This window comes from Budorcas taxicolor, chromosome 1 (genome assembly GCF_023091745.1).
Source record: "Budorcas taxicolor isolate Tak-1 chromosome 1, Takin1.1, whole genome shotgun sequence".
In the NCBI taxonomy this organism is placed as follows: domain Eukaryota; kingdom Metazoa; phylum Chordata; class Mammalia; order Artiodactyla; family Bovidae; genus Budorcas; species Budorcas taxicolor.
In genome coordinates this window covers 66304393-66323893 of record NC_068910.1, presented here as the reverse complement: position 1 = coordinate 66323893, position 19501 = coordinate 66304393, and the positions used below count along the sequence as shown (strand labels likewise).

The 19501-nt window shown below is 47.4% G+C and overlaps 1 protein-coding gene across 1 annotated transcript; it reads right to left on the bottom strand.

Annotated features, from left to right (window-relative positions):
* Positions 1-11554: 11554 nt before the first annotated feature.
* On the bottom strand, positions 11555-18996 carry ATP5PO (ATP synthase peripheral stalk subunit OSCP). The gene is made up of 7 exons (XM_052642628.1): positions 18887-18996; positions 17471-17521; positions 16429-16539; positions 14121-14250; positions 13327-13439; positions 12024-12110; positions 11555-11736 (listed from the first exon to the last, which is right to left on the bottom strand). The coding sequence occupies exons 1-7, from the start codon at positions 18920-18922 to the stop codon at positions 11623-11625; spliced, it is 642 nt and encodes a 213-aa protein (XP_052498588.1). The 5' UTR covers positions 18923-18996; the 3' UTR covers positions 11555-11622.
* Positions 18997-19501: the final 505 nt, after the last annotated feature.

Below are 19501 nucleotides of genomic sequence, written 5' to 3'. Positions count from 1 at the left end.
AAACATCTCGCCTTTTTAGGTCTACCAGCTCACCCACCCATGCAGAGTCCCATTATGGGAATTAATGTCTCATGAAGAAGCAATATGTGAGTCTTCTCTCCCAGGTGACTGTACTGAGCACCCTTGCGATGCTCCTCCAGGGCAGCGATTCTGGATGAGTGCCCTTGTACTCACCAGGGTGATTTGTAAGGTGACTGATCCTCCTTACGGAAGAGATAGGCTGGCTGTCAGATCCAGCTGTGACTCAGGAATGTGGATGATGCACGGATTCTCTAGTTCTTTGAGACTGGCCCTTCGCATCTACCTTTTTGGGCAGCCGGGGCTGTGTTTCATAGAGATGAAACGTCCCTTGCCAACAACCTTCCGTGTCCTAGCTCTTTGCTTCCCACATACAGGGTTTCCCCTGGCCACTGCCTTCTGGCATTGACTCCAGCCCTCCAGACATGCCGAGTTTCCTCCTTCTCTGAGCCACCCTGACCTCCTCTAAGCCCAGCAAGGGAACTGCTAACGGAGCCATGCCCGGAGGACAGGAGCCCTTGGGCAACCAGCTCTCCCAGTCCCTCTGGGGCAGGGTCTTTCTGTCAGGGAGGTGGGCAACATGTCTCCTGGAACCAGAGCAGTTGTGACCCCCGCAGAGCCTGAGGATGAGGTTCATTCAGATCCAGGGCTGGCCTCAGGCACACACACTCACAACGTGCACACACACAGATCTTTCTAGGCTGGGGTCTCCAGATGTGCTTGAGAGACTGGGGCCAGGCATCCTACATGTCCCTGGTCTCTGATGGCAGAGGAGAGAGCTATGCTTCCAAGGAATGTTCATGTTAAAAGGGGACTTATTTCTGCTCTTTGTGTTTGGAACAATTTAAGCATGACCTAAGTCTAGGAAAGTAATTCATTTCAGCTGGTTAGTACTATTGAATTTAACAGGAAAAAAATCCATCCGAAAATGAGTAAACTACCACTTGCATTGTCTTGGTGACCTGGTACCCCAAACTCCTGTCTCTCCAGGAGTAGACTGGTGCCAGCCTAAAGCTGGCTCCAGCAGAGCAGGGGGTGTTCTAGAATCCAGTGGGGCTGGACAGCAAAGCAAAGCGAGTGAGTGAGATGCTTCTGGTTTTATCTGGAAGGAGAGCTGGGAGTCTATTTTAGAGTTTTGCCAATACTGTGAAAGTCGCTCAGTCGTGTCCGACTCTTTGTGACCCCATGGACTGTAGCCGGCCAGGCTCCTCTGTCCAGGGGATTTCCCAGGCAAGAACCCTGGAGTGGGCTGCCATTCCCTTCTCAGGGGATCTTCCCGACCCAGGGATCGAGCCTGGGTCTCCTGCACTGCAGCAGATTCTTGACCGCTAACACCACCTGCCTGTACTTTGATGAGCAGAAAAATACTTCTCTCTCTACTCCAGATGGTTTTTTCCCTAGCTGGTTGGGCTTTCTTGGTTCACAGAAAGAATGTTTGTTTTGTGCATGTAACAGTTTTAAGAATTTCCGTTGGGAACAGCAAGCAGATTTTCATTCTCTGTCAATCCATTGTATTTTCCCTTCTCTTTGAGGCTGGAGATGAGCTGTACAGCGGACACTAGCATGTGGAAATGGACACGTGCGTGCTCTCAGGTGGCAGGGTCACTTCAGACTTGAGGTTAGTGTGAGCTTAGCGAGGGCTCTGACTGCTCCAGGTGCGCTCACTTTACACGCTCAGAGCCTCCTGCACGGGAAAGCGAGGCAATGACAACAGGAGGCTGGATATTCTTGATTGCCTTTTAGGATTAGGACCTTAATTCTTACCCAGCAGAAGCGTGATTGGTGAACTGGGGACATGGTGAAGCCCTCAGATGCTGTGGTCTGAGTCACCCTGAAGGGTATTTGGTTAAACTAAAACTGTCCTCTTTTTGCACCCAGGGGCTTCTCCTGGCTGCAGGGAATGGCTCAGGTCAGCTGCCAAGACTCAGCTGGCAGTGACCAGAGCCATGTTTTATGGGGGCCGCTTAGCATTGTGTCAGTGTGGTCGGGATGTTTGTTGCACTTGGAAAGCAGCCATCTCTTTGAGCTAGAGGAAAGTGACATTCTAGAACTTTCACTTCCTCCCCCTGCCTCGTGTCAGATCCAGGAATATCTTTGCAGGTCTCCAGGCTCAACTAAGGTACATAATCTGCTACCTTTGGGAGCCAAAATCTATTCCTAATAAGCCTGGAAAATTCATTCTGCATGAAAGAGAGAAAACCTCTAACAGCACTCTATCTTGGGAGTTTTAAACCCAGATGCCAACAGCTGGTAGGTCCTACCCCTGGGTTGTGACCTCTTGGTAACACAGTCAATGATGTTAATAATACATTGTTCATTCAGGGAGCCCCCTTTCCTGGGTCTGACCACCATCCAAGGGGCTGGGAGGTGGTGAGGAGGGGGTCTGCCTTTGTGGCTTTCACAGCCTCATGGTAGATCTAATTTTAAGTCATTTGAATAACACCCAGGGCTTGTGAAAACTCACCTCCACCTCCAAAATTTATTTCAGTGACATGCAGTTTCAATTAGTTCCTGCACTGAAAGGAACCCTCTTTAATCTGGCCTCGGGGAACCAGATAACACCCACATAATAATTTTTTTCCAACACTCTGTGTGGTTGTCAGATTTCAGGGTAAATTTGCCCCTAGTATATGCCAGGGTGTTTTGTGAATCATTTTTTAAAAGGATTTTGTTCTACTTTCTATACCAGCCTATATTGTTAAAATCATTAGAAATGTGTGAATATTTTAGGATTCAAAGCCCACCAAATAAACCTGTTCAGAAGTGGGCGTATGTGGTCAGCCTTGAAAATAATTGAGCACTTCTTTCTCTGATATTTACTGAGAACTTACCCAGTAACCAGGGTTTCTTTTTATGCAGTGGAAAGAATGCGTATTTTTCTTCTAGGAACTCTGGTTTTGTACTTTTTTCATTGAAAAAGAATAACATTCCTGTGCGGCTGTTTCTAAAGCTATGTTCCTTTGCATCTTCCCTCTCATACTCAAAGCCCTGATTTCCTCCTGTTTCTCGGTCTAAACAGAATAGGGGCCTGGGGCAGAGAGGGTGATGCAGGAACCAGAGGCAGGGGGATGGCGGCTTTGCCGCGTCTGATTCAAGAGCCAGCCCTGCCGTTCTACCCACTGTCACCGCTAGGGGGCGCGCTCCCCCGCGTTGGAAACTAGCCGGTCCCACTGGCGGATCTCAGGGCGTTGGCTCCACCTACTGCAGCTCCCCGGGCATTGCTCTTGTGCAAATCGCAAGGAACTTGCTGGGTCTGAGCAGGGTGGTGGGGGAGGCAGCTTAGCGGCGAGCCTGGGATTCGAAGCCAGCACTCCTGCGGTACCTAGTGACACCTTGCCTTTCTCTGTTGTCGGGGCTGGGGTTATAAGGGGTCCTCAGCCCTTATGCTTTTTCTGCATCTGCTTTGGTGAAGGCCCCTTTGAGATTCAGCCCTGCAGGGGCCTCAGGTGTTAAGTTGGAGGTGTTCCCCCTACTGCTGGGCTGACCCGGGGCGGGTCCATGGTGAGAAGGCACCTCGTCCCCAAGAAGGGGCTGGAGAAGTCAGGTCCCCTCTGCTTAGACTGGATCGCAGAGTTTCTAGGTGGAAACGATAACTTTTGGGATTTCAGATGTCAAGGAGCTGAGGGGGGCAAGGCAGATCATTGTATGGCGTGTGCGTGTGTGTGCGTGTGCGTGTGTGTGTGCGTGCGTGTGTGTGTGCTTGCGTGTGCGCCAGGGGGAGTGAGTGGATATGTGAACAGGTGGGTCTGACTTTTCCTGCAGTCAAGGTCAGGTCCTGGTGCATAATTCGTGGGGTGAGTGCAAAATGAAATGGTGAGGCCCCTTGTTCAGAATTGTGAAGAACTTCAAGGTGGTGACAGCAGAGAATGAAACCAGGAGCGGGCCCTCCTAAGCACAGGGTCCCCTGTGACTGCACAGATCAGCCGCCCACGAAGCCGGCCCTGGTCACACTGTCTTTTCAGTTGGTTTCTGAAGCAGGTGGGGCTTCACCTTCTGCTTCTTACTTTGCAAAGTCTCCCTGGCAGGTTGTGGAGAACTGGGCTGGTAACACTTTTCAAAATGTCTGCTTATAAAAGCACAAATGATCTGGATCAGTCAGAGGGTGTAGGACTCAAGCCCCAAGTTGACAGATGAACCTGGTCTTTGGGCTCCCAGTCCAGGGCAGGCCACGGGTGCTGAGAGGCCTCCAAGTCTTTACCACTTAACCCACTGATTGGAAATAAAACCCTTCCTTTTAGTCATTAGTCATCCACCAGGGGCTTTTCTCCTCTCTGCTGGTGGGTCAGACAGGCTCCTCTGGCCTCTGCCTTCCAAGTGACCATCTGAGTGATGGCAACAAGAAGCAGGGAGCTGGCGGGGGTGGGTGGTGCCCGGTGCCCCTTCCCTGGGGCTGGACGCTGCTCCTCCATCTCCTCTTCCTAAAGAAAATGAAGCCTGCCCAGGCTGGGCGCTGGCTACACAGGTGTCTGGAGGCACCTGCTGCTGAGACGCAGCGACTTCCCAGTTGGGCTGTCTGCCATAGGATCCTGCCTATGAGTGGGCTCACGGGAGGAGAGACCCCACTGTGTGAGTAGCCTCGGGTTCTAGAAGACCAGCTGCCAGGGAGGCAGCTGAGGCGGGAGACGCCCCTCCCGCTGTGTGCTGCTTCTTTCTTTCTTTCACTAGCACTTTCTAGCGCTCAGCAGGACACTTCAAAACCTTTGCTTGACCTTTGCTAATCAGTTTCACGTCTACCTACACAGAGCAATAATCCTGTCTATGTTTCCCAATTCTGTCTGGGATTATGAAGTTTGCTAAGTAAAAGTACTGACAGAAAGTTGAATAGAGATATCAAATTCATCTTGCATGGGTTTGGTTGTGTCATTTTGAATGAAATAACAAATTATAGCTTTGTTTCTGCTTGTATTGCAATCGTCCGGACTACTGAAAGTTCAGAAAGTGTTTTCTAGAGGCATTTAATTAATATTGTGTCAGTGTTAGTTTTCACGAGTGAACATTTTGTTGTACATTTTACAAATCAACATCCTTAAAATGTTTTCTGGTAAATATTCACTATCGGACAGTAGATATTCTAGCAAGATATTTATTTGAACACATGCATTTAAAACGTACATTGCCAATAGCCCAAGTGTCTTTAAACTGCAAAACCAACTTCAGATCTTCTTTGCTGAAGCCCAAGCAGGCTGAGATCTGTACCTTTGGGCCCTTTCTTCTACCCTTTCGTAGTCCTACCTAGATAGAGAAGTTGGCGATCTCATAATTCATGTCCTGTTGCCTTAGCTATGTCAGCGTATACCTTCACATCTATAGGTGGGCAGCATATGTGTAAATACATGTATACAAATGAGAGTCTGCAACAGAATGTCCCATGTATGATAAGCAGTCCTCAGCTCCTGGTTTTCTGCATTTTGTATAGTTTGCAGCTAAGAAAAATGCAGAATTCCACTACGTAAAGTGAAGAAGTTAGGCTCTTTCAGTGGTTTGTCCAGAAATCTCTGCTGTAAGTTTATGGGAATGTCTATGACTCAATGTACATATGGTGTGTAAGAGGTTATGCTGTTAAGTGTTGCATAAACTAACACAGATTCTGTAGTTATAAATAATTAACTTGTTATTGTAAAATGTGATTTGTCACTGAGAGATTATTTTTCTGTATGTATATGAGAGTATTTTAGGAATCTAATTTAAGTGCATAAAACTATAGAAAAAAGTTTAAAAACCTATTCCAAGAGTAGAGAGTGCTTAATCAGATTACTTGGGTTCAACCCAACTAAATTTCATATATTAAAAAGAAAACCAGAGTTGCATACGTCAGACATTCAAAGAAGTCATTTTGGAGGGGCAAAGAAAATGTGAAGTTGAATGCAACGGGTGGCGTTACGATAAGATGACGAGTATCCTCTAGCCAGGACCTTGGGTGAGACCCCTGTATTTCATTAAACAGGTAACTTGTTTGGGAAGGTGCTTGTGTCAGGAAGGATAGGAGGCTTGAGAGTCTGGTTCCCATCAGATATGATTGATGTGCTCTGGAAGCTTCCATGGGCTATGGAGGATGGGCCAGGAATCTTGGGTGGAGCCAGCCATTCTTCTAGAAAGTTCCGAATGTCCTGACTTCTGGGTCACCCTTTGTAGTTCTCTTTCTGAATAGATTCAACGCATCCCTTTGGTGTTTGCATTTTCCTTTCCTGGAGGCATCCTCACTATCCCCACTGTGGCTCTCCTGTGTGGGGTGAAGGATGAAGTTTGGGGCTTTCTGGGTTAAGCTGTTCCCAGCACACAAGACAGGCAGCACAAAGCACCCTTCTAGCTGCTTGTATCCATGATGGAGACCTCAAGGCAAGAGGCCTTCTTCTTTTCCCTGTCCCAGAAAAGGGTCAGAGGTCCAGGCTGCTTCTCGGGCACAGACTTTGTATCCTTTGCCATCAGAAATGTCCCCACAGGCTACCTAAGGATGAATACAACGCAAAATCCTGTGAAACTCAAGATGCAAACCCCCAAGAGGTGCATTTAGTGGTTCTTTCAGGAGGAGGCAATCCTGTGAGGTCAGCCTCCCTCGTCAGGCTGGGAACGATGGAGCGGTGAAAACGGCCGAGTTCCTGGTGTTGCGTACAGATCGCTGTGTGTCGGACGCTGAGGGCCCTGTTTCGAAAGGACGTATAGGGAATGTGTGCCTTAGGTTTTCAACATTTCTTTCAATGAGCTGTATGCCTCCCAATGCTGTCAACCAACAGTCCAAGTCCTTTTTTGATACACCTGAAATTGGCAAATGCTGGCCTGTAAGTGACCTCCTGGAAATCAGGGTTCAGGGGGCGCAGGGAGCTGTGATTTCTAGGAGCTTCGTGGAATCTGTTATCATAGGAGTGATCTGAAAATCACCTTGAGGAACTGTCTGGGTGGATGTGAGTGACTTCATTTCCAAACATGGAACTGTTTAGGGACCTCTTTGTTCAAGGTAGCCTGGGAAGGCCATCTAAAGCTAGCCAGCAGAAGTGAGTAAGCTCCCATTGACCCACATAGAGTAAGTCCTGACCTCCTTCCTTGGTACCAAGTCTTCGTGGCTGGTGTGGCAAGAGGGCTGTACGTGGAGATGAGTCAGCCAGTCAATCACTCCTCGGGTCCTGCTTGTTCCAAAAAAGTCTGGGGTCAAGAAAAGCCAGAGAACGTGGGGTCCTGCTCAGCAGTGACCATTCCAGTTAGCCTTCACCTATTTAGAAAAGAACGTATCGGTCCTGAGATGAGCCCCTCGTGTTTCCAGCGGCGGGTGGGTCACAGTGCTGGGGGCACGTTGCTCCCCTCACAGCCCTGCTCGGAGCGTGGGATGAGCCACTCCACCTCCTTGACGGACACCCTGTTGACTGTAATATACTTCTGTTGCCAAATAATGGTACTGTTTAATTTCCCATCAAAGGGAGACTATATTGTTTGGTGTGTAATGTCAATGGAGTTCCAAAAATTACTAGACACTATTATAAATTGTAGAATTCTGTATTTGTTTGATGAAGCAGGGCCAAGACATTAGGTTTCTTTTCTGTTTTAAAAGAAGCTGAGGTTAGGTTTGCTCTCTGAGCATTCCTTTGGCACCTTATTATGTAAGAAATGTTAAATTTGACTGATCAAGATTATGGTAACTGAGTGTTGTTTTCTTTAAACCAGTAGCAACATCAATACAGATGGATATTTCTGTGTATCTGGAATCTAAAAAGAACAATCTCTTCCAAACAATTCATTGGTCATTTTGACCTGTACGGTTTAAATTCACATAGTTCATGAATAAAAGGAGAAAAACCAACCTTGCTACAGTGGATTGCTTTGGGTCCTTTCTGCCCCACTTCCTTTCTGAGCAGACTGTTTTGTTATTTAGTCATGTCCAACTCTTTGTGACCCCATGGACTGTGGCCCGCCAGGCTCCTTTGTCCATGGGATTCTCCAGGCAAGAATGGAGTGGATTGCCATTTCCTTCTCCACTATACAGCTGTATCTGTCATCTATCTGTTTTTGAACACCTTGATTTTTAAGAACTGCATTAAGTATCCCATTGCTTGAATATATTCCAGTTTACCCTAATTTTTAATAAGAATCCTGAATGGTTGTGTGTTGAGGCTGCTTTAAGATTTTTATCTAGATTTTAAAAGTGCCATGAAGACTATCACTGTACACAGATCTCTGGGTTCATCTCTGACGACCACACAAGGCAGTGTTTGAAGCATTTCATCACTTCCCTCCCCCCGTTTCTATGTACTTAATCAACAAGGATTTTGTTGAGTTGGATTCTGGATTGGGCAGTATTACTGGCAGAGATATTTCATCAGCTGTTACACGTCTTCAAAGCTTGTGGTTTGTTACACGTCTTCAAACCTTGTGCGACGCCCGTCAGGAGGCAAGCCGGAAGAAAGGCAGATGGTCTTGGGGAACCAGGAGTGTTGGCTGAGTTACAGGCACAGCTGCTGAGCCTTTAGAGACCACCCTCCCATGACATCAGTGGGAGGTTTCTTCTCCCTCTTGTTAACAGCCCAGAGGTCCGAGGTCTGGCCTGGCAGGGCCTAGCAATCATTTGACTTTTACCTTGAAGTAGGGAGGTAAAAGCTGCGCTTTCCACTGTGTCTGCATCTAGCGAGAGGGAAAGGGAACTGTGAGCCCGGTCCTTGTGAGGCCAGTTGGGAAGGGACACTTCTTTCTTTTCATCTGCCGGAACTTAGTAGCTCCAGCATCAGGAATTGCCAGGGAAGGTGGCAAATGTCCGCAGCTAGGTGACTGGATCCTGGGGCTGCAGGCCAGCCTAGCCCTCCTGGCTCCTGGGAGAGGACCGAGAGGCCCGCAGTGGTGTCTCTGTCCATTGCACGTGCTGACCATGGAGCTGCTTTGCCAGGAGGAAGTTCGTTTCAGCACTGTGACAGCCAGGAGGGCGATGTCACGCCAGGTGGAGGGCACACTGGTCCCCACCCAAGGTGCAGGGGGTGGCCCTGGGCCCCTCAGTATCCTGGAGGACTTGCTAGATGGCACAGCCCCGCCTCTGCCCATGACAGGTGGCTCTGTGAAGGGAATCTGTTCGCTGTCCGAACACTTGGAGGTGACTGAGGAATGGGCACCTGAGGTGGCTGCTGTCCGGAGAGCGCTCTTCCCTCTGAGGCCAGTAGGAGGGCAAGCGCAGGGAAGAGCTGGCCTGGCTTAAAGGGTGAATTGAGAGTATCTAAGGGACAAAGTGCGAGGGGCCCAGAGATTCACCTGAGGTTGGCGTTGCCTGTTGGCTCCAGTGCGGGGGCACCACGGGCCAGGGCGTGGCCAGGGGCAAGCGGGAACAAGAACAAACACAAAACAGGGGAGGCTGGGGGCGGGGACCCTGAGCAAGTCTTCCTCTCTTCCCTCACTTGCAGAGTGAGGTCTGTCTCGTTTGGACCACAAGCCTGTTAAGTCACTCAGTTGTGTCCGACTCTTGGCGATCTCCACGGACTGTAGCCCACCAGGCTCCTGTCTGTGGGATTCTCCAGGCAAGAATACTGGAGCGGATTGCCATTTTCTTCTCCAGGGGATCTTCCCAACCCAGGAATCAAGCTCGCATCTCCTACCTTGCACACAGATTCTTTCCTGTCTGAGCCATCTGAAGCTTAGATAAGCTATAGCATGGAGCAGCCTTGGAAACTGCAGAGCAGCCTTCAGTTTGGGGGTATTAGGTCCAAATTAAGGGCATTTTACTGGGGAGCTTTTCCTAGGGGACTGATAGAGTCAGTCACCCTATTAGAAACCGGGATTTCTGAACAGGTCCTTGAAGATGGGAGATTTTGGCAGGCGACTCTAGATGAACTTGGTCAAGTGCCTACTTCCTGTCAGGTGCTGTGTGAAGCCAGTCAGCCAATCCCTGGGGTCAGATGGCCCAAAGAAGTCAGAGGCTGTCAGGCCAGTGACCAACACCCTTCAGCGACATCTTTACATCTGGGAGACCCAGTACTGAGCTCGTCATGACCTCGCTTCACTCTTGCAGCAGCTAGTCACCAAGGGGACGTTACAGCTTCTTCCACGAACGGGGGTGGAAGCTGACCCGCAAAAGCAGGCGGCTTCAGGGGTTGAACAGCAGAGGCCCGCAGGTGCACCCCCAGATGGCTCTAAGATGCGTCCTGAGCCCTCATGCCTACTGCTGCAGAGAGCGGAACAGCCTAGTCAGGGGGCGCACTGCGGGTGCGCGTCATGTCCCCTTATGGAACCTCCTGCTGAACGGTTCTACAGGGTGCTTGTTACTCCTGGCGAGGCCACCTTCAGTCTGGGAGAAACGCGTTTTTGTGGCCACAAGCTTTCTAGTTCCGTCAGGATGTCCTATGACCTGACATGGAGTGACTGAGCGTGTATCAGCTGGTCTCTAGATATGTCATCTTCGGGCAATTTCAGGGTGACTTAACCCCTAGAGAAGCAGGAAAGTTTGCTGTGTGCTTGGCTCCCCCAATCTGGCTGGGAAGGTCTTAACTGGCAGAGCCAATCGGATGGTCAAGAATCCGCCTGCAATGCCGGAGACCTGGGTTCAATCCCTGGGTGGGAAAGATGCCCTGAAGGAGGAAATGGCAACCCACTCCGGAATTCTTGCCTAGAAAACTGCATGGACTGAGGAGCCTGGTGGGCTATAGCCCATGGGGTCACAAACAGTCGGACATGACTGAGCGACTCACACACACACAACGGGCAGAAGCTCGACCCAAGAGCAGTGACTTTTAACCATCAATGTACTGGAACTGGTGCTCCCAAGAGGGGAAAATTCCTGACTATCCTGGGCTGACATTCCCGGCCACCCTTGGTTCAGAGGACACTCCAGGGGCTGTGGCGCCCAGCGAGCTGAGAAACCTGCTGCCTGCTGAGTGCACGGCTCTCATCCGGACCTCTGCCCCAGGGATAGCAGTCACTGCTTTTAATGATTCTCGATTCCAGGAGAGATGTTTTTGGCCAGAATCTCTCTGGAAGCTTTTATAGACATTACCGCCTCTAAACTTAGAATTACATGGAGAGTGGAGAGCAGGATGGATCACTTTCGGCTCAACTCAGAACGCACAGGCTGGACATACAGACCTGTTGTAATACTCGGGTGAGCACAAACCGGCCCTGTTTGGAGGGCTAAGCAGCCTGGGCACGTGGCGGGCACATGGCCTTGGGGGCACGGCCCACACGCTGCAGAGGCTGTGAGCAGCACAAAGTGGCACAGCAGCAGTGGCCGGCGTTTGACCAGCATGGGCTGAGGCCACTTCCAGCTCTGACTTGAGATGAAACCAACAGCCGAAAAACTCGAGAGATGCCAACCTTAACTTCACCTGCAGGCTCAGCCCCTGCCCAGGCTCTGGACTCAGAGACAAAGGGGTGAGGTAAGATACGTGAAGCACTTAATAGTGCCTCCTATGAAGGCTGTTTTTTCCTAAGGGATATATAAGCTTCCAATTTCTAAGAATAATTGACAAAAACTAAATTTCAAAGGGCATTTTAACCTTTAAGGGGATCCTGAGAGAAAGAAATAAAAAATAAGGCTCCCTGTATTTCCCCTTTAAAAGACAATAAACATAGTATATCCTGTTCAGGAAGCATTTTATTGTCGCTCCAAGTTTAAGAATTCTCACTTTTAGAAAATCAACACTTTTACAGAATCTCCCGCATTGCTCTGCTCAGCTTCTGAATCTTGGTTTTTGCAGACATATCAACGTATTTCTCTCCAATACGGACGATCATTCCACCCATGATTGATGGATCAATCTAGGAAAGAAAATAGGTTGGAAATGTGAAAATACTCTGACATTTCATTAATGAAAAAGCAAGATAAAAAAAGTGCTCTGAAAAGTCTATGTGCTATGGAATTGTAACATGTAATAATTACATCTGGAAAAAGAAGCCAAATTGTGAATGGACTCAGTAATCATCTATATTGAATATAAACAGAAAGGTTCTACTATAGGCAAAGTTTTACACAATCTGCTCTCCCTTTCCACTCCATTTTAAGTGCCAAACCCGAGGAAACGTACTGTACACAATTAAAAACCTACCTTAACTTCCAATTTCAAAACCTGGCCTTTACTCAGGAAGCTCTTCAGGACTGTTTTCAGTTCAGTCAGAGTGGCTTCATCTAAAGGCTAGAAAAGGACAAAACATCCTTAAATTCAGATAAAGTAGGAGGAGAGAAAAATATCCCTCTGAGAACATTTCACCAAGACAGGCCGTGTGAATTCCTGTGTTCGGTATCTGGGGACCCATTCTGGAGTCACACCCCAAGAGTCACTCATCAGTGCTGGTCTCGGGCATGTGAAAGCCTGCCTCACAAGAGCACCATCGGTTATGCTCTTTTGGAGAGTTAAAATCTCTTAAGCACTAGAAACACTCCTCTAGGTAAGATCAGGTGCTGCATACCTCAAGTAACTCAACCATGCTTGGTAGGTAACTAAGCCCAACAGACTGTTCTCCTACAATGAACTACAGTGCAAACAGAATACAATGGAAATACAATGTATTCCACTGCACACTGGACAACAATGAAACTAATTCCAGGGAGGTAGTGCCACTTAAGGAACATGGACTACTGGGAGACAGGACTGTGGTTCAAACCCCAGCTCCACCTTCTGTGACCTCCAGCAAGCAGCTTACTTTCCCTGGGCCTCGGTTTCATTAGTAAAACAAGGGTAACAACACTTCTGCTTCACGCAGACCACTGACATTAAGAAAAAAAATTATAAAGTGCCCAGCACATGGTGTTTCAATAAACGGTGACTGTTGTTATACTCTACCTCAGCAAGCCCGTAAGACCAATGGGACCCACTCGCCTTATACCCTCCGCTTCAGCACCACAAAAGATTAACAGATTACATTTCAGTAAACTACTCAGCATGATGTTTAAAAAATAATTCAAACCTGTCCTGGAATATAAACCAGTATTTCCTGACACATTTTAACCCAACCTACAGTCTTTACGCATAACTGCTGGTTAGGGAAGCACCAGGGAGACACCTGCCGGGCCTTGCAAAGCAGAGGTTCACAGAAGTGAAGTGAAGTTGCTCAGTCGTGTCCAACTCTTTGTGACCCCCATGGACTGTAGCCTATCAGGCTCCTCTGTCCATGGGATTTTCCAGGCAAGAGTACTGGAGCGGGGTGCCATGTTCACAGAAGCTGGTATAAATGAAGAGACCTCCCAACTGACAAGTCAGTTCAGTTCAGTTGCTCAGTTGTGTCTGACTCTCTGCAACCCCATGGACTGCAGCATGCCAGGCTCCCCGATTTCTTGATTTTAGCCTTTTTCTTTTTGTTCTACAAAATGGAAAGTCAAGACAAATGCAGTGGCAACAACTCATTACTTACAGATGCAGTGGTAACTGTGCATGGTACTTCTCCACGGTGGACACTCATCATGGTAGAAAATGCGGAAATCACCGCAGGGGTGTTATTCAAGCGACCGTTTTCAGCAAGCAAATCTGGGAAAGTGAACGTTTTTCACTTAGTCATAGTCAACAAGCAGTATATGCACCTCAAACGCAAATTGATGTGGCCTTAAAATACTATATTCAATGTCAGTTAAGGGCGTGGATGGAGAAGCTGCTGCAACCTGTTATGTAAAAAGAACAAATTTTTTTTTTTAAAAAAGACTGCACCAACAAGGACTTAAATTTGTAAAGGGGTGTGTGTCTTAAATGAATCTGCAATAGATTTCTTCATCAGAGCTTGAAATCTGATTTTCAGGTTTATGCCATGAATCCCCAAATTAAAATACTTATATTCACTACACATTTTCTTTGGATTCTGAGTGATCAAGGGATTTGAAAACTATTAAAATGTACCAAAGAATGCAAATGTCTTTAAGGACAGAGACACAGCCACTGGCTGTAAACCACTTTCTCGGTAGGAATCCCACTGGCCTCCTCCAAGGGGTGCAACTGCACTGAGACATTCCTGCACCTTAACACCCTTCAGACAGTGCTCCCCCAACTATCCGTGCAAGCAGCTCACTCGGGGAGCCAGTGAAGATGCAGATTCTGATTTAGCAGGTTGGGGCAATGAGATTCTACACCGCCAAAGGCTCGTGGTGTTCCTTGTCTAGGGATCACAGTTTCAGGAGCAGAATTTTCAGAGACTTCAATGAAAGAACTAATACTTACTGATCAGGTTGGACGTGAGAGGAGAGAATTTCTCCTTTGCTGTCATGTCATTTAGGCTTTTCACTTTAACTGAACGCTTTACATAGGGATTCATAAGAGAAGCAGCCATTTTGGGTTCCTTCAAGATTTGCTAAAAGGACCAAAAATAATTTCTTAGACTCTTTAGAACATAAAGGATCCCAGCTGCTGTACACACACTTTCTGATGAATCATGTATTTCACGAATAAAATTAGAAAAGTTTAGTCAAATACATTTTTGCCTTTAAGAATGCACCACAGATAATTTTACACAGGATACAGTATTTTGTGAAAATACTTAAGACCATTCTAATGAGGTTCATTTTTGCTTTTCAGGAGAGATAATTTTTAAAAAACTAAGCAGCCACGAGACTGGATCTGCGGCATACTGTAATTATCTACTGTGGGTATTACTCTGGTTTTTCCCCTGCTAAGAGGATGCCAGTGATGCCCACACACAACGCAGACCTGACGAGATGCACCGAGTGCAGGCGGCCCCTCGGCCTTTCCCTCGGGGGCCTCTCCCTCTAAGGCTGTTCCGGATTCCGGCCAGCTGCCCAGAGCTCGTGAAAATCAACCCAGCGCTGGGTGGGAACTCTGGTGCTTCCAGGGAGGAACAACGGCCAAACAAATCAGAGTGCCACGACCACGAGAGAGACGACTGTCGCCGTCACACTACATCACAAACGTCAGGCCCGGGACCACGGGCAGCTTCCAGCAGTCTGCTTCCCTCAGCGTCAAGCCAGAGCTCCAGCAAACCAACCACTGTTTCCACGTGGGTATCTCTTGGGCACACACCTCCACTAACCTTCCAATCAACCCTTCTCCTGGGCTCCTGGACAATTTCTGCCTCTGATCCTAGCTACGTGCCTACACTGCCATCTAATGTTATAACCTCAACTCGAGTGACCCCCCCCCCCCCCCCGCCCCGCAAACAAGGTTTTCGCATACAAACTGCTGGCTTATACAAATGACAGGCTTTCTGAAGTCAGAGCTATCCGGGTTTCAGGTCTCTAACCGCTTCTGCTGCGTCATCCATGGACCCTTAGCGACACCTTGGCAGCATCACCTTTTCCTCTTGGTGTGGAAAAATGGCTGATTTTGTTTCATAGAGAGTCTTAAGGTTGGCTCCTTTGTATGTCTCCACAGCTTAACGGACTTCAGTTTTAATTAAACCCCATTCTAAGGCCCACAAGCCTGGCACTGTCTCGCTTGTGAACACCACAGGTTTAGGAGGGGTGTGTGCGACAGCAGAGGGCAGGAACCATCATCTCCCCAAAAGCCTGTGCGACCCTGAAGACTCCAGCTACCCCAGCCCAGAAGTATCTCCAAGTCAGGCTGCTGGGTCTGTGAGGATCCTAACAGGTACCAACGAAGACCGAGGGCACTGGATAACTGGACAGAGGGAGGGATACAGAGCTAGAGTTACTGAGCATTAGGACAGAAGGTCCCACAAAAGCTCAAAATGAAACAATGCACAAAACGCCCAAGTATATTGCTCCATACAGCTAGTCTGTGAGGGCTTTCCCCCTTCTAAGACTAAAAACGCACAACAAACAAAAACAAACTCGGCGTGGCGACTAGAAGTAAAAGAAGGGGAAGCGACAAAACCCGGAGCAACTTGTTAACTATTAGACGACCCAGGGAACCTGCAGTGGTGATTCTCCTATTTAAGCCACACTGCAGGCTTCTGTTAATTTAGTTCATGTACTCTTCATGTTTACAAAAATAAATAAAAATCAGCTTCCCCTGCAGTCTCCTGGGCTTCCTCCGTCAGTTCTGCTATCATCCTGCACCTCGGGCACCTTTGCTAATGTGCTGTCCAGTGGGCTCTGCTCACTTTCCCTCACATCTTGGGAATAAAATAACAACTGATACTGAGGAAAAGACTTCAAAAGGAAAATAAATTCCCAGTAAAACAAGATCATAATATATCCTGAAGCCTATTTTGGAAATACCAAGTAATACAAGCATAAATTCTCAAGGTAATTTTTAACCCTCCTTTGAAATGGCAGTTGTTTCTTAAATTTAGATTTTCTATTTCTTCTCTTGAGCCCCAAATCTCGGTTCCTAACATTAACATTCTTACATGTACCTATTATAAATAGGTTCAGAACAATTTTACCCAGTATTATAACTATCAACATGATTACGGGAAATGTCTTCTTCTTTTCCTTTGTTTGCAATTCTTTTCCTCTTAGGATATACTTCATTAAGGATGCAGAGTCAAAGATCTAAGGAAAACTATACAATGAGAACTTAATAAGTGATGAACAGGAAAGCTACTTACTCCTACTCGCAACAATTCCTTTTCTATTTGCTCCAGTTTATTCTGTTTAGATGCAGCAGAATAAAGAGCTGTGGCATAGCGACCTTCGATGCCATATATCTGAACAGGTGGCTTTAAAAAACAACAACGGTGGAGTAAGGGAAGAAGAGAAAAGGAAAATCAGTTAAGACAATATCATGGTATCAAAAGCAGAAATATTTATAATTTTAAAATTATTATAAAATGCTACCCTGAATGACAATTCTCAAACCAATAAGGGATGTTTCCTTGGCCTTGTCACTCCATCTATGAGCTTTCAGTTCCTCTTCTTAAAATGAGGGGCGTAGAAAACACGGTGTCTAAAGTCCCTTTCCATTCTACAGAAAATTCAACCGTGCTAATTTTGAGATAAACAGGATTCCTTTGAATTCAGTAACTACTTAGTTCCAAGTTTAGGTGGTGTTAAACACGGATAGAAGGCAGTTTTGAACACGTTAGAGCTGGAAAACAGGTGTTTATGAGACACATACAAGCATGATTTTATACATTTCATAGCAATACTGCAAATTTCCCTTACATAAATGTTCAGTTTAATGGAGCCCTTTAGCAATTTACTAAGTGCCTGATGCTTGAATTATTTTTTACAGTGAATCACAGGCTTTTTACATTATCATCAATGTATGACTACATATGCTTAGTGGTACTGTGTGATTGTACTGGAAAAGCTTAGGTTTTTAATGAGCAAGATTTAGTTTCTGTCTCAAAGACTAAGCTGAATAACCCCTCCTCTTTTGTAAAATGGGAAGACTGGCTACCTCCCATCACTGTTACTGTGTTTTAAGAAATTCTCCAACTTAAAAGGTTTTTTCGTGGGCCTTTTCCATGGCAGGCATTCAACACTCTTCTGTTCCCTAGCTCCCCCACTCCCCAGCATATCTGGGGACCACAAATCATGCAGAAAGATGTAAGTGTTAACTGTACAAAATCCACACCTAAATCTACTGCTGTCTGAAACCACATACATTTATTTGCTTTACTATTACAGAAAAATAAGCTGACATACCCTCACAAGCTTGGCAAATGGCCTGACCACAGATGTACTGAAGCATCGCACCTTGAACACAAAGAGAAAGACTGAATGAGATTACTGATAGTAAAAAAAAGTAAATGGTTCACTTCTTACATTTCCTTATATCATCACATAGATTATATGAGGCTGAGCTGCTCTTCATTACCCAGGAGTAAATTTCCCCACTGAAGAGTCATTCCAGGCCGAGTGGGAAAACTGCCTTCCCACTACGAGGCTGGCACACGAGTATGGGAGAGGAAACACTAAATTTGAGAAAATGTTTAGTTGCTCAGTTGTGTGTGACTCTTCTGTGACCCCATGGACTGTAGCCCACCAGGCGCCTCTGTCCCTGGGATTTCCCCCCTGTGAGAATACTGGAGTGGGTAGGCATTCCCTTTTCCAGGGGATCTTCCCCACCCAGGGATGGAACCCACGTCTCCTGCATTGGCAGGCGGGTTCTTTACCACTGAGCCACCAGGGAAGCCCAAGTTTCAGGAAGTAAGTCTTAAAAACAAAACAAAAAAAAAAACTGACAAGATTTTCAGCATTTATGTTACCACCGCGGAGCATGATTCCAGTAACAAATGGGACGATTCCAGGCATTATCTGCGAGAGAGGTACCTTAAGACTCCAAAAGGTATCTGAAAATGAATTCTCTGGCTACTCCAGCAGTTTTATGTGAGAACAGGCCCCAGTATCTTGCCTACTAAGATACTAACCTTGACATTGTTAAAATGGTATCTTGTCTATCAACAGTTGGAATCTAGAGTTTAAAAAGCACCCGCAAGGGTATAGGTCACCTTCAAATAATTCCAGAGTGTACTATACAGCTGAAAGGGTTAAAGGACTTTATATAACACCTAGGGAAAACTTAGGGAAGGTGCAAGGTGTCATGATATATATACATAAAGCATCGTATAACATGAAGAGCACAAGTTTGTCTGTGACTCTGTGGGTTCGAATCTCAGTTCTACCCCTTACTCAGTCAAAAACGAGTCATTTAAACTTTCCAACCTCATTTTCTTCATAAAAAATGTAAAACATGTTTTACAAATATTCTTTACTATTACTGTTGACCCAGTAATACTAGTAGCCGTTTAATCACAACGACAAAGATAGATCCCCCTTCTCCTGGGTCTCTCAACCAGCTCCTTCCCGGGGCAGTGCTCGGAGGACCCCAAGGTTAGAAACGAGCGTCCAGCGTCCACTGTGTCCAGCGCGCATCCCGTGGAAAGGAGGGGTCGGGGGGAAACAGGGCCGCCCAGCGTCGCCCCCACTCTCCCGGCCGCACGACCTTGAATGGCCGCTACGCTCCCCAGGTGTGGCCTGGAACTGTGGGACTAGGGGGTCCAGTGCTGGTCACTCCAGGAGGGCTCTTCCCGCTGGCTTTCAGGACCTCCGTCCTCTCACCTGCTGGGACAGCCCGGACACTGCTAGCGCGGCCATCTTCTCCTGGCGGCTGTAGGTCAAACCCGAGTCGGCGAGAGAGACCGAGAGCGCACGCGTGCGTCAGCGTAGCCGCTCGGCCTGCTGGGAAATGTAGGCGTAGGTCGTCAGGCCGCATGCGCGGGGATCTCCCTCAGGCTGGGAGTTGTAGTCCTCAGAAGCGAGTGGTCCTCAGAGCTGGTGGGGGTGGGGGCCAGAGGGCTCGGATAGCACCTGGAAAGGAGATTGTTGAGTTACCTCGTGGCCCTTAATGTAGAATAGAGTTATTGCCCCTAGTTTTAACTTTCCATTTGGTTAAATAGGGTGGCATTTGTTCTGTTTCACATTCATCACTAGCATAATTAGCATGTTTACTCTTTCTTCCTACCAGGCCACAGTGTGGATCAAGTGCAGGTCCTTGCACTCTCTATATGCTGTATACGCAGCTTTGCGGCTCAGGCAGCGGACCCTACACGCCTAATACTTGGGCCGTGACTGCTCCTGCTGACAGCGATCCCCAGTCCACCCCATCTTCCTGAGTACAACATTGACCCCCTTGGTTTGTGCGGACGCGTGAGGTCCTGGTGATTAAATACTTCC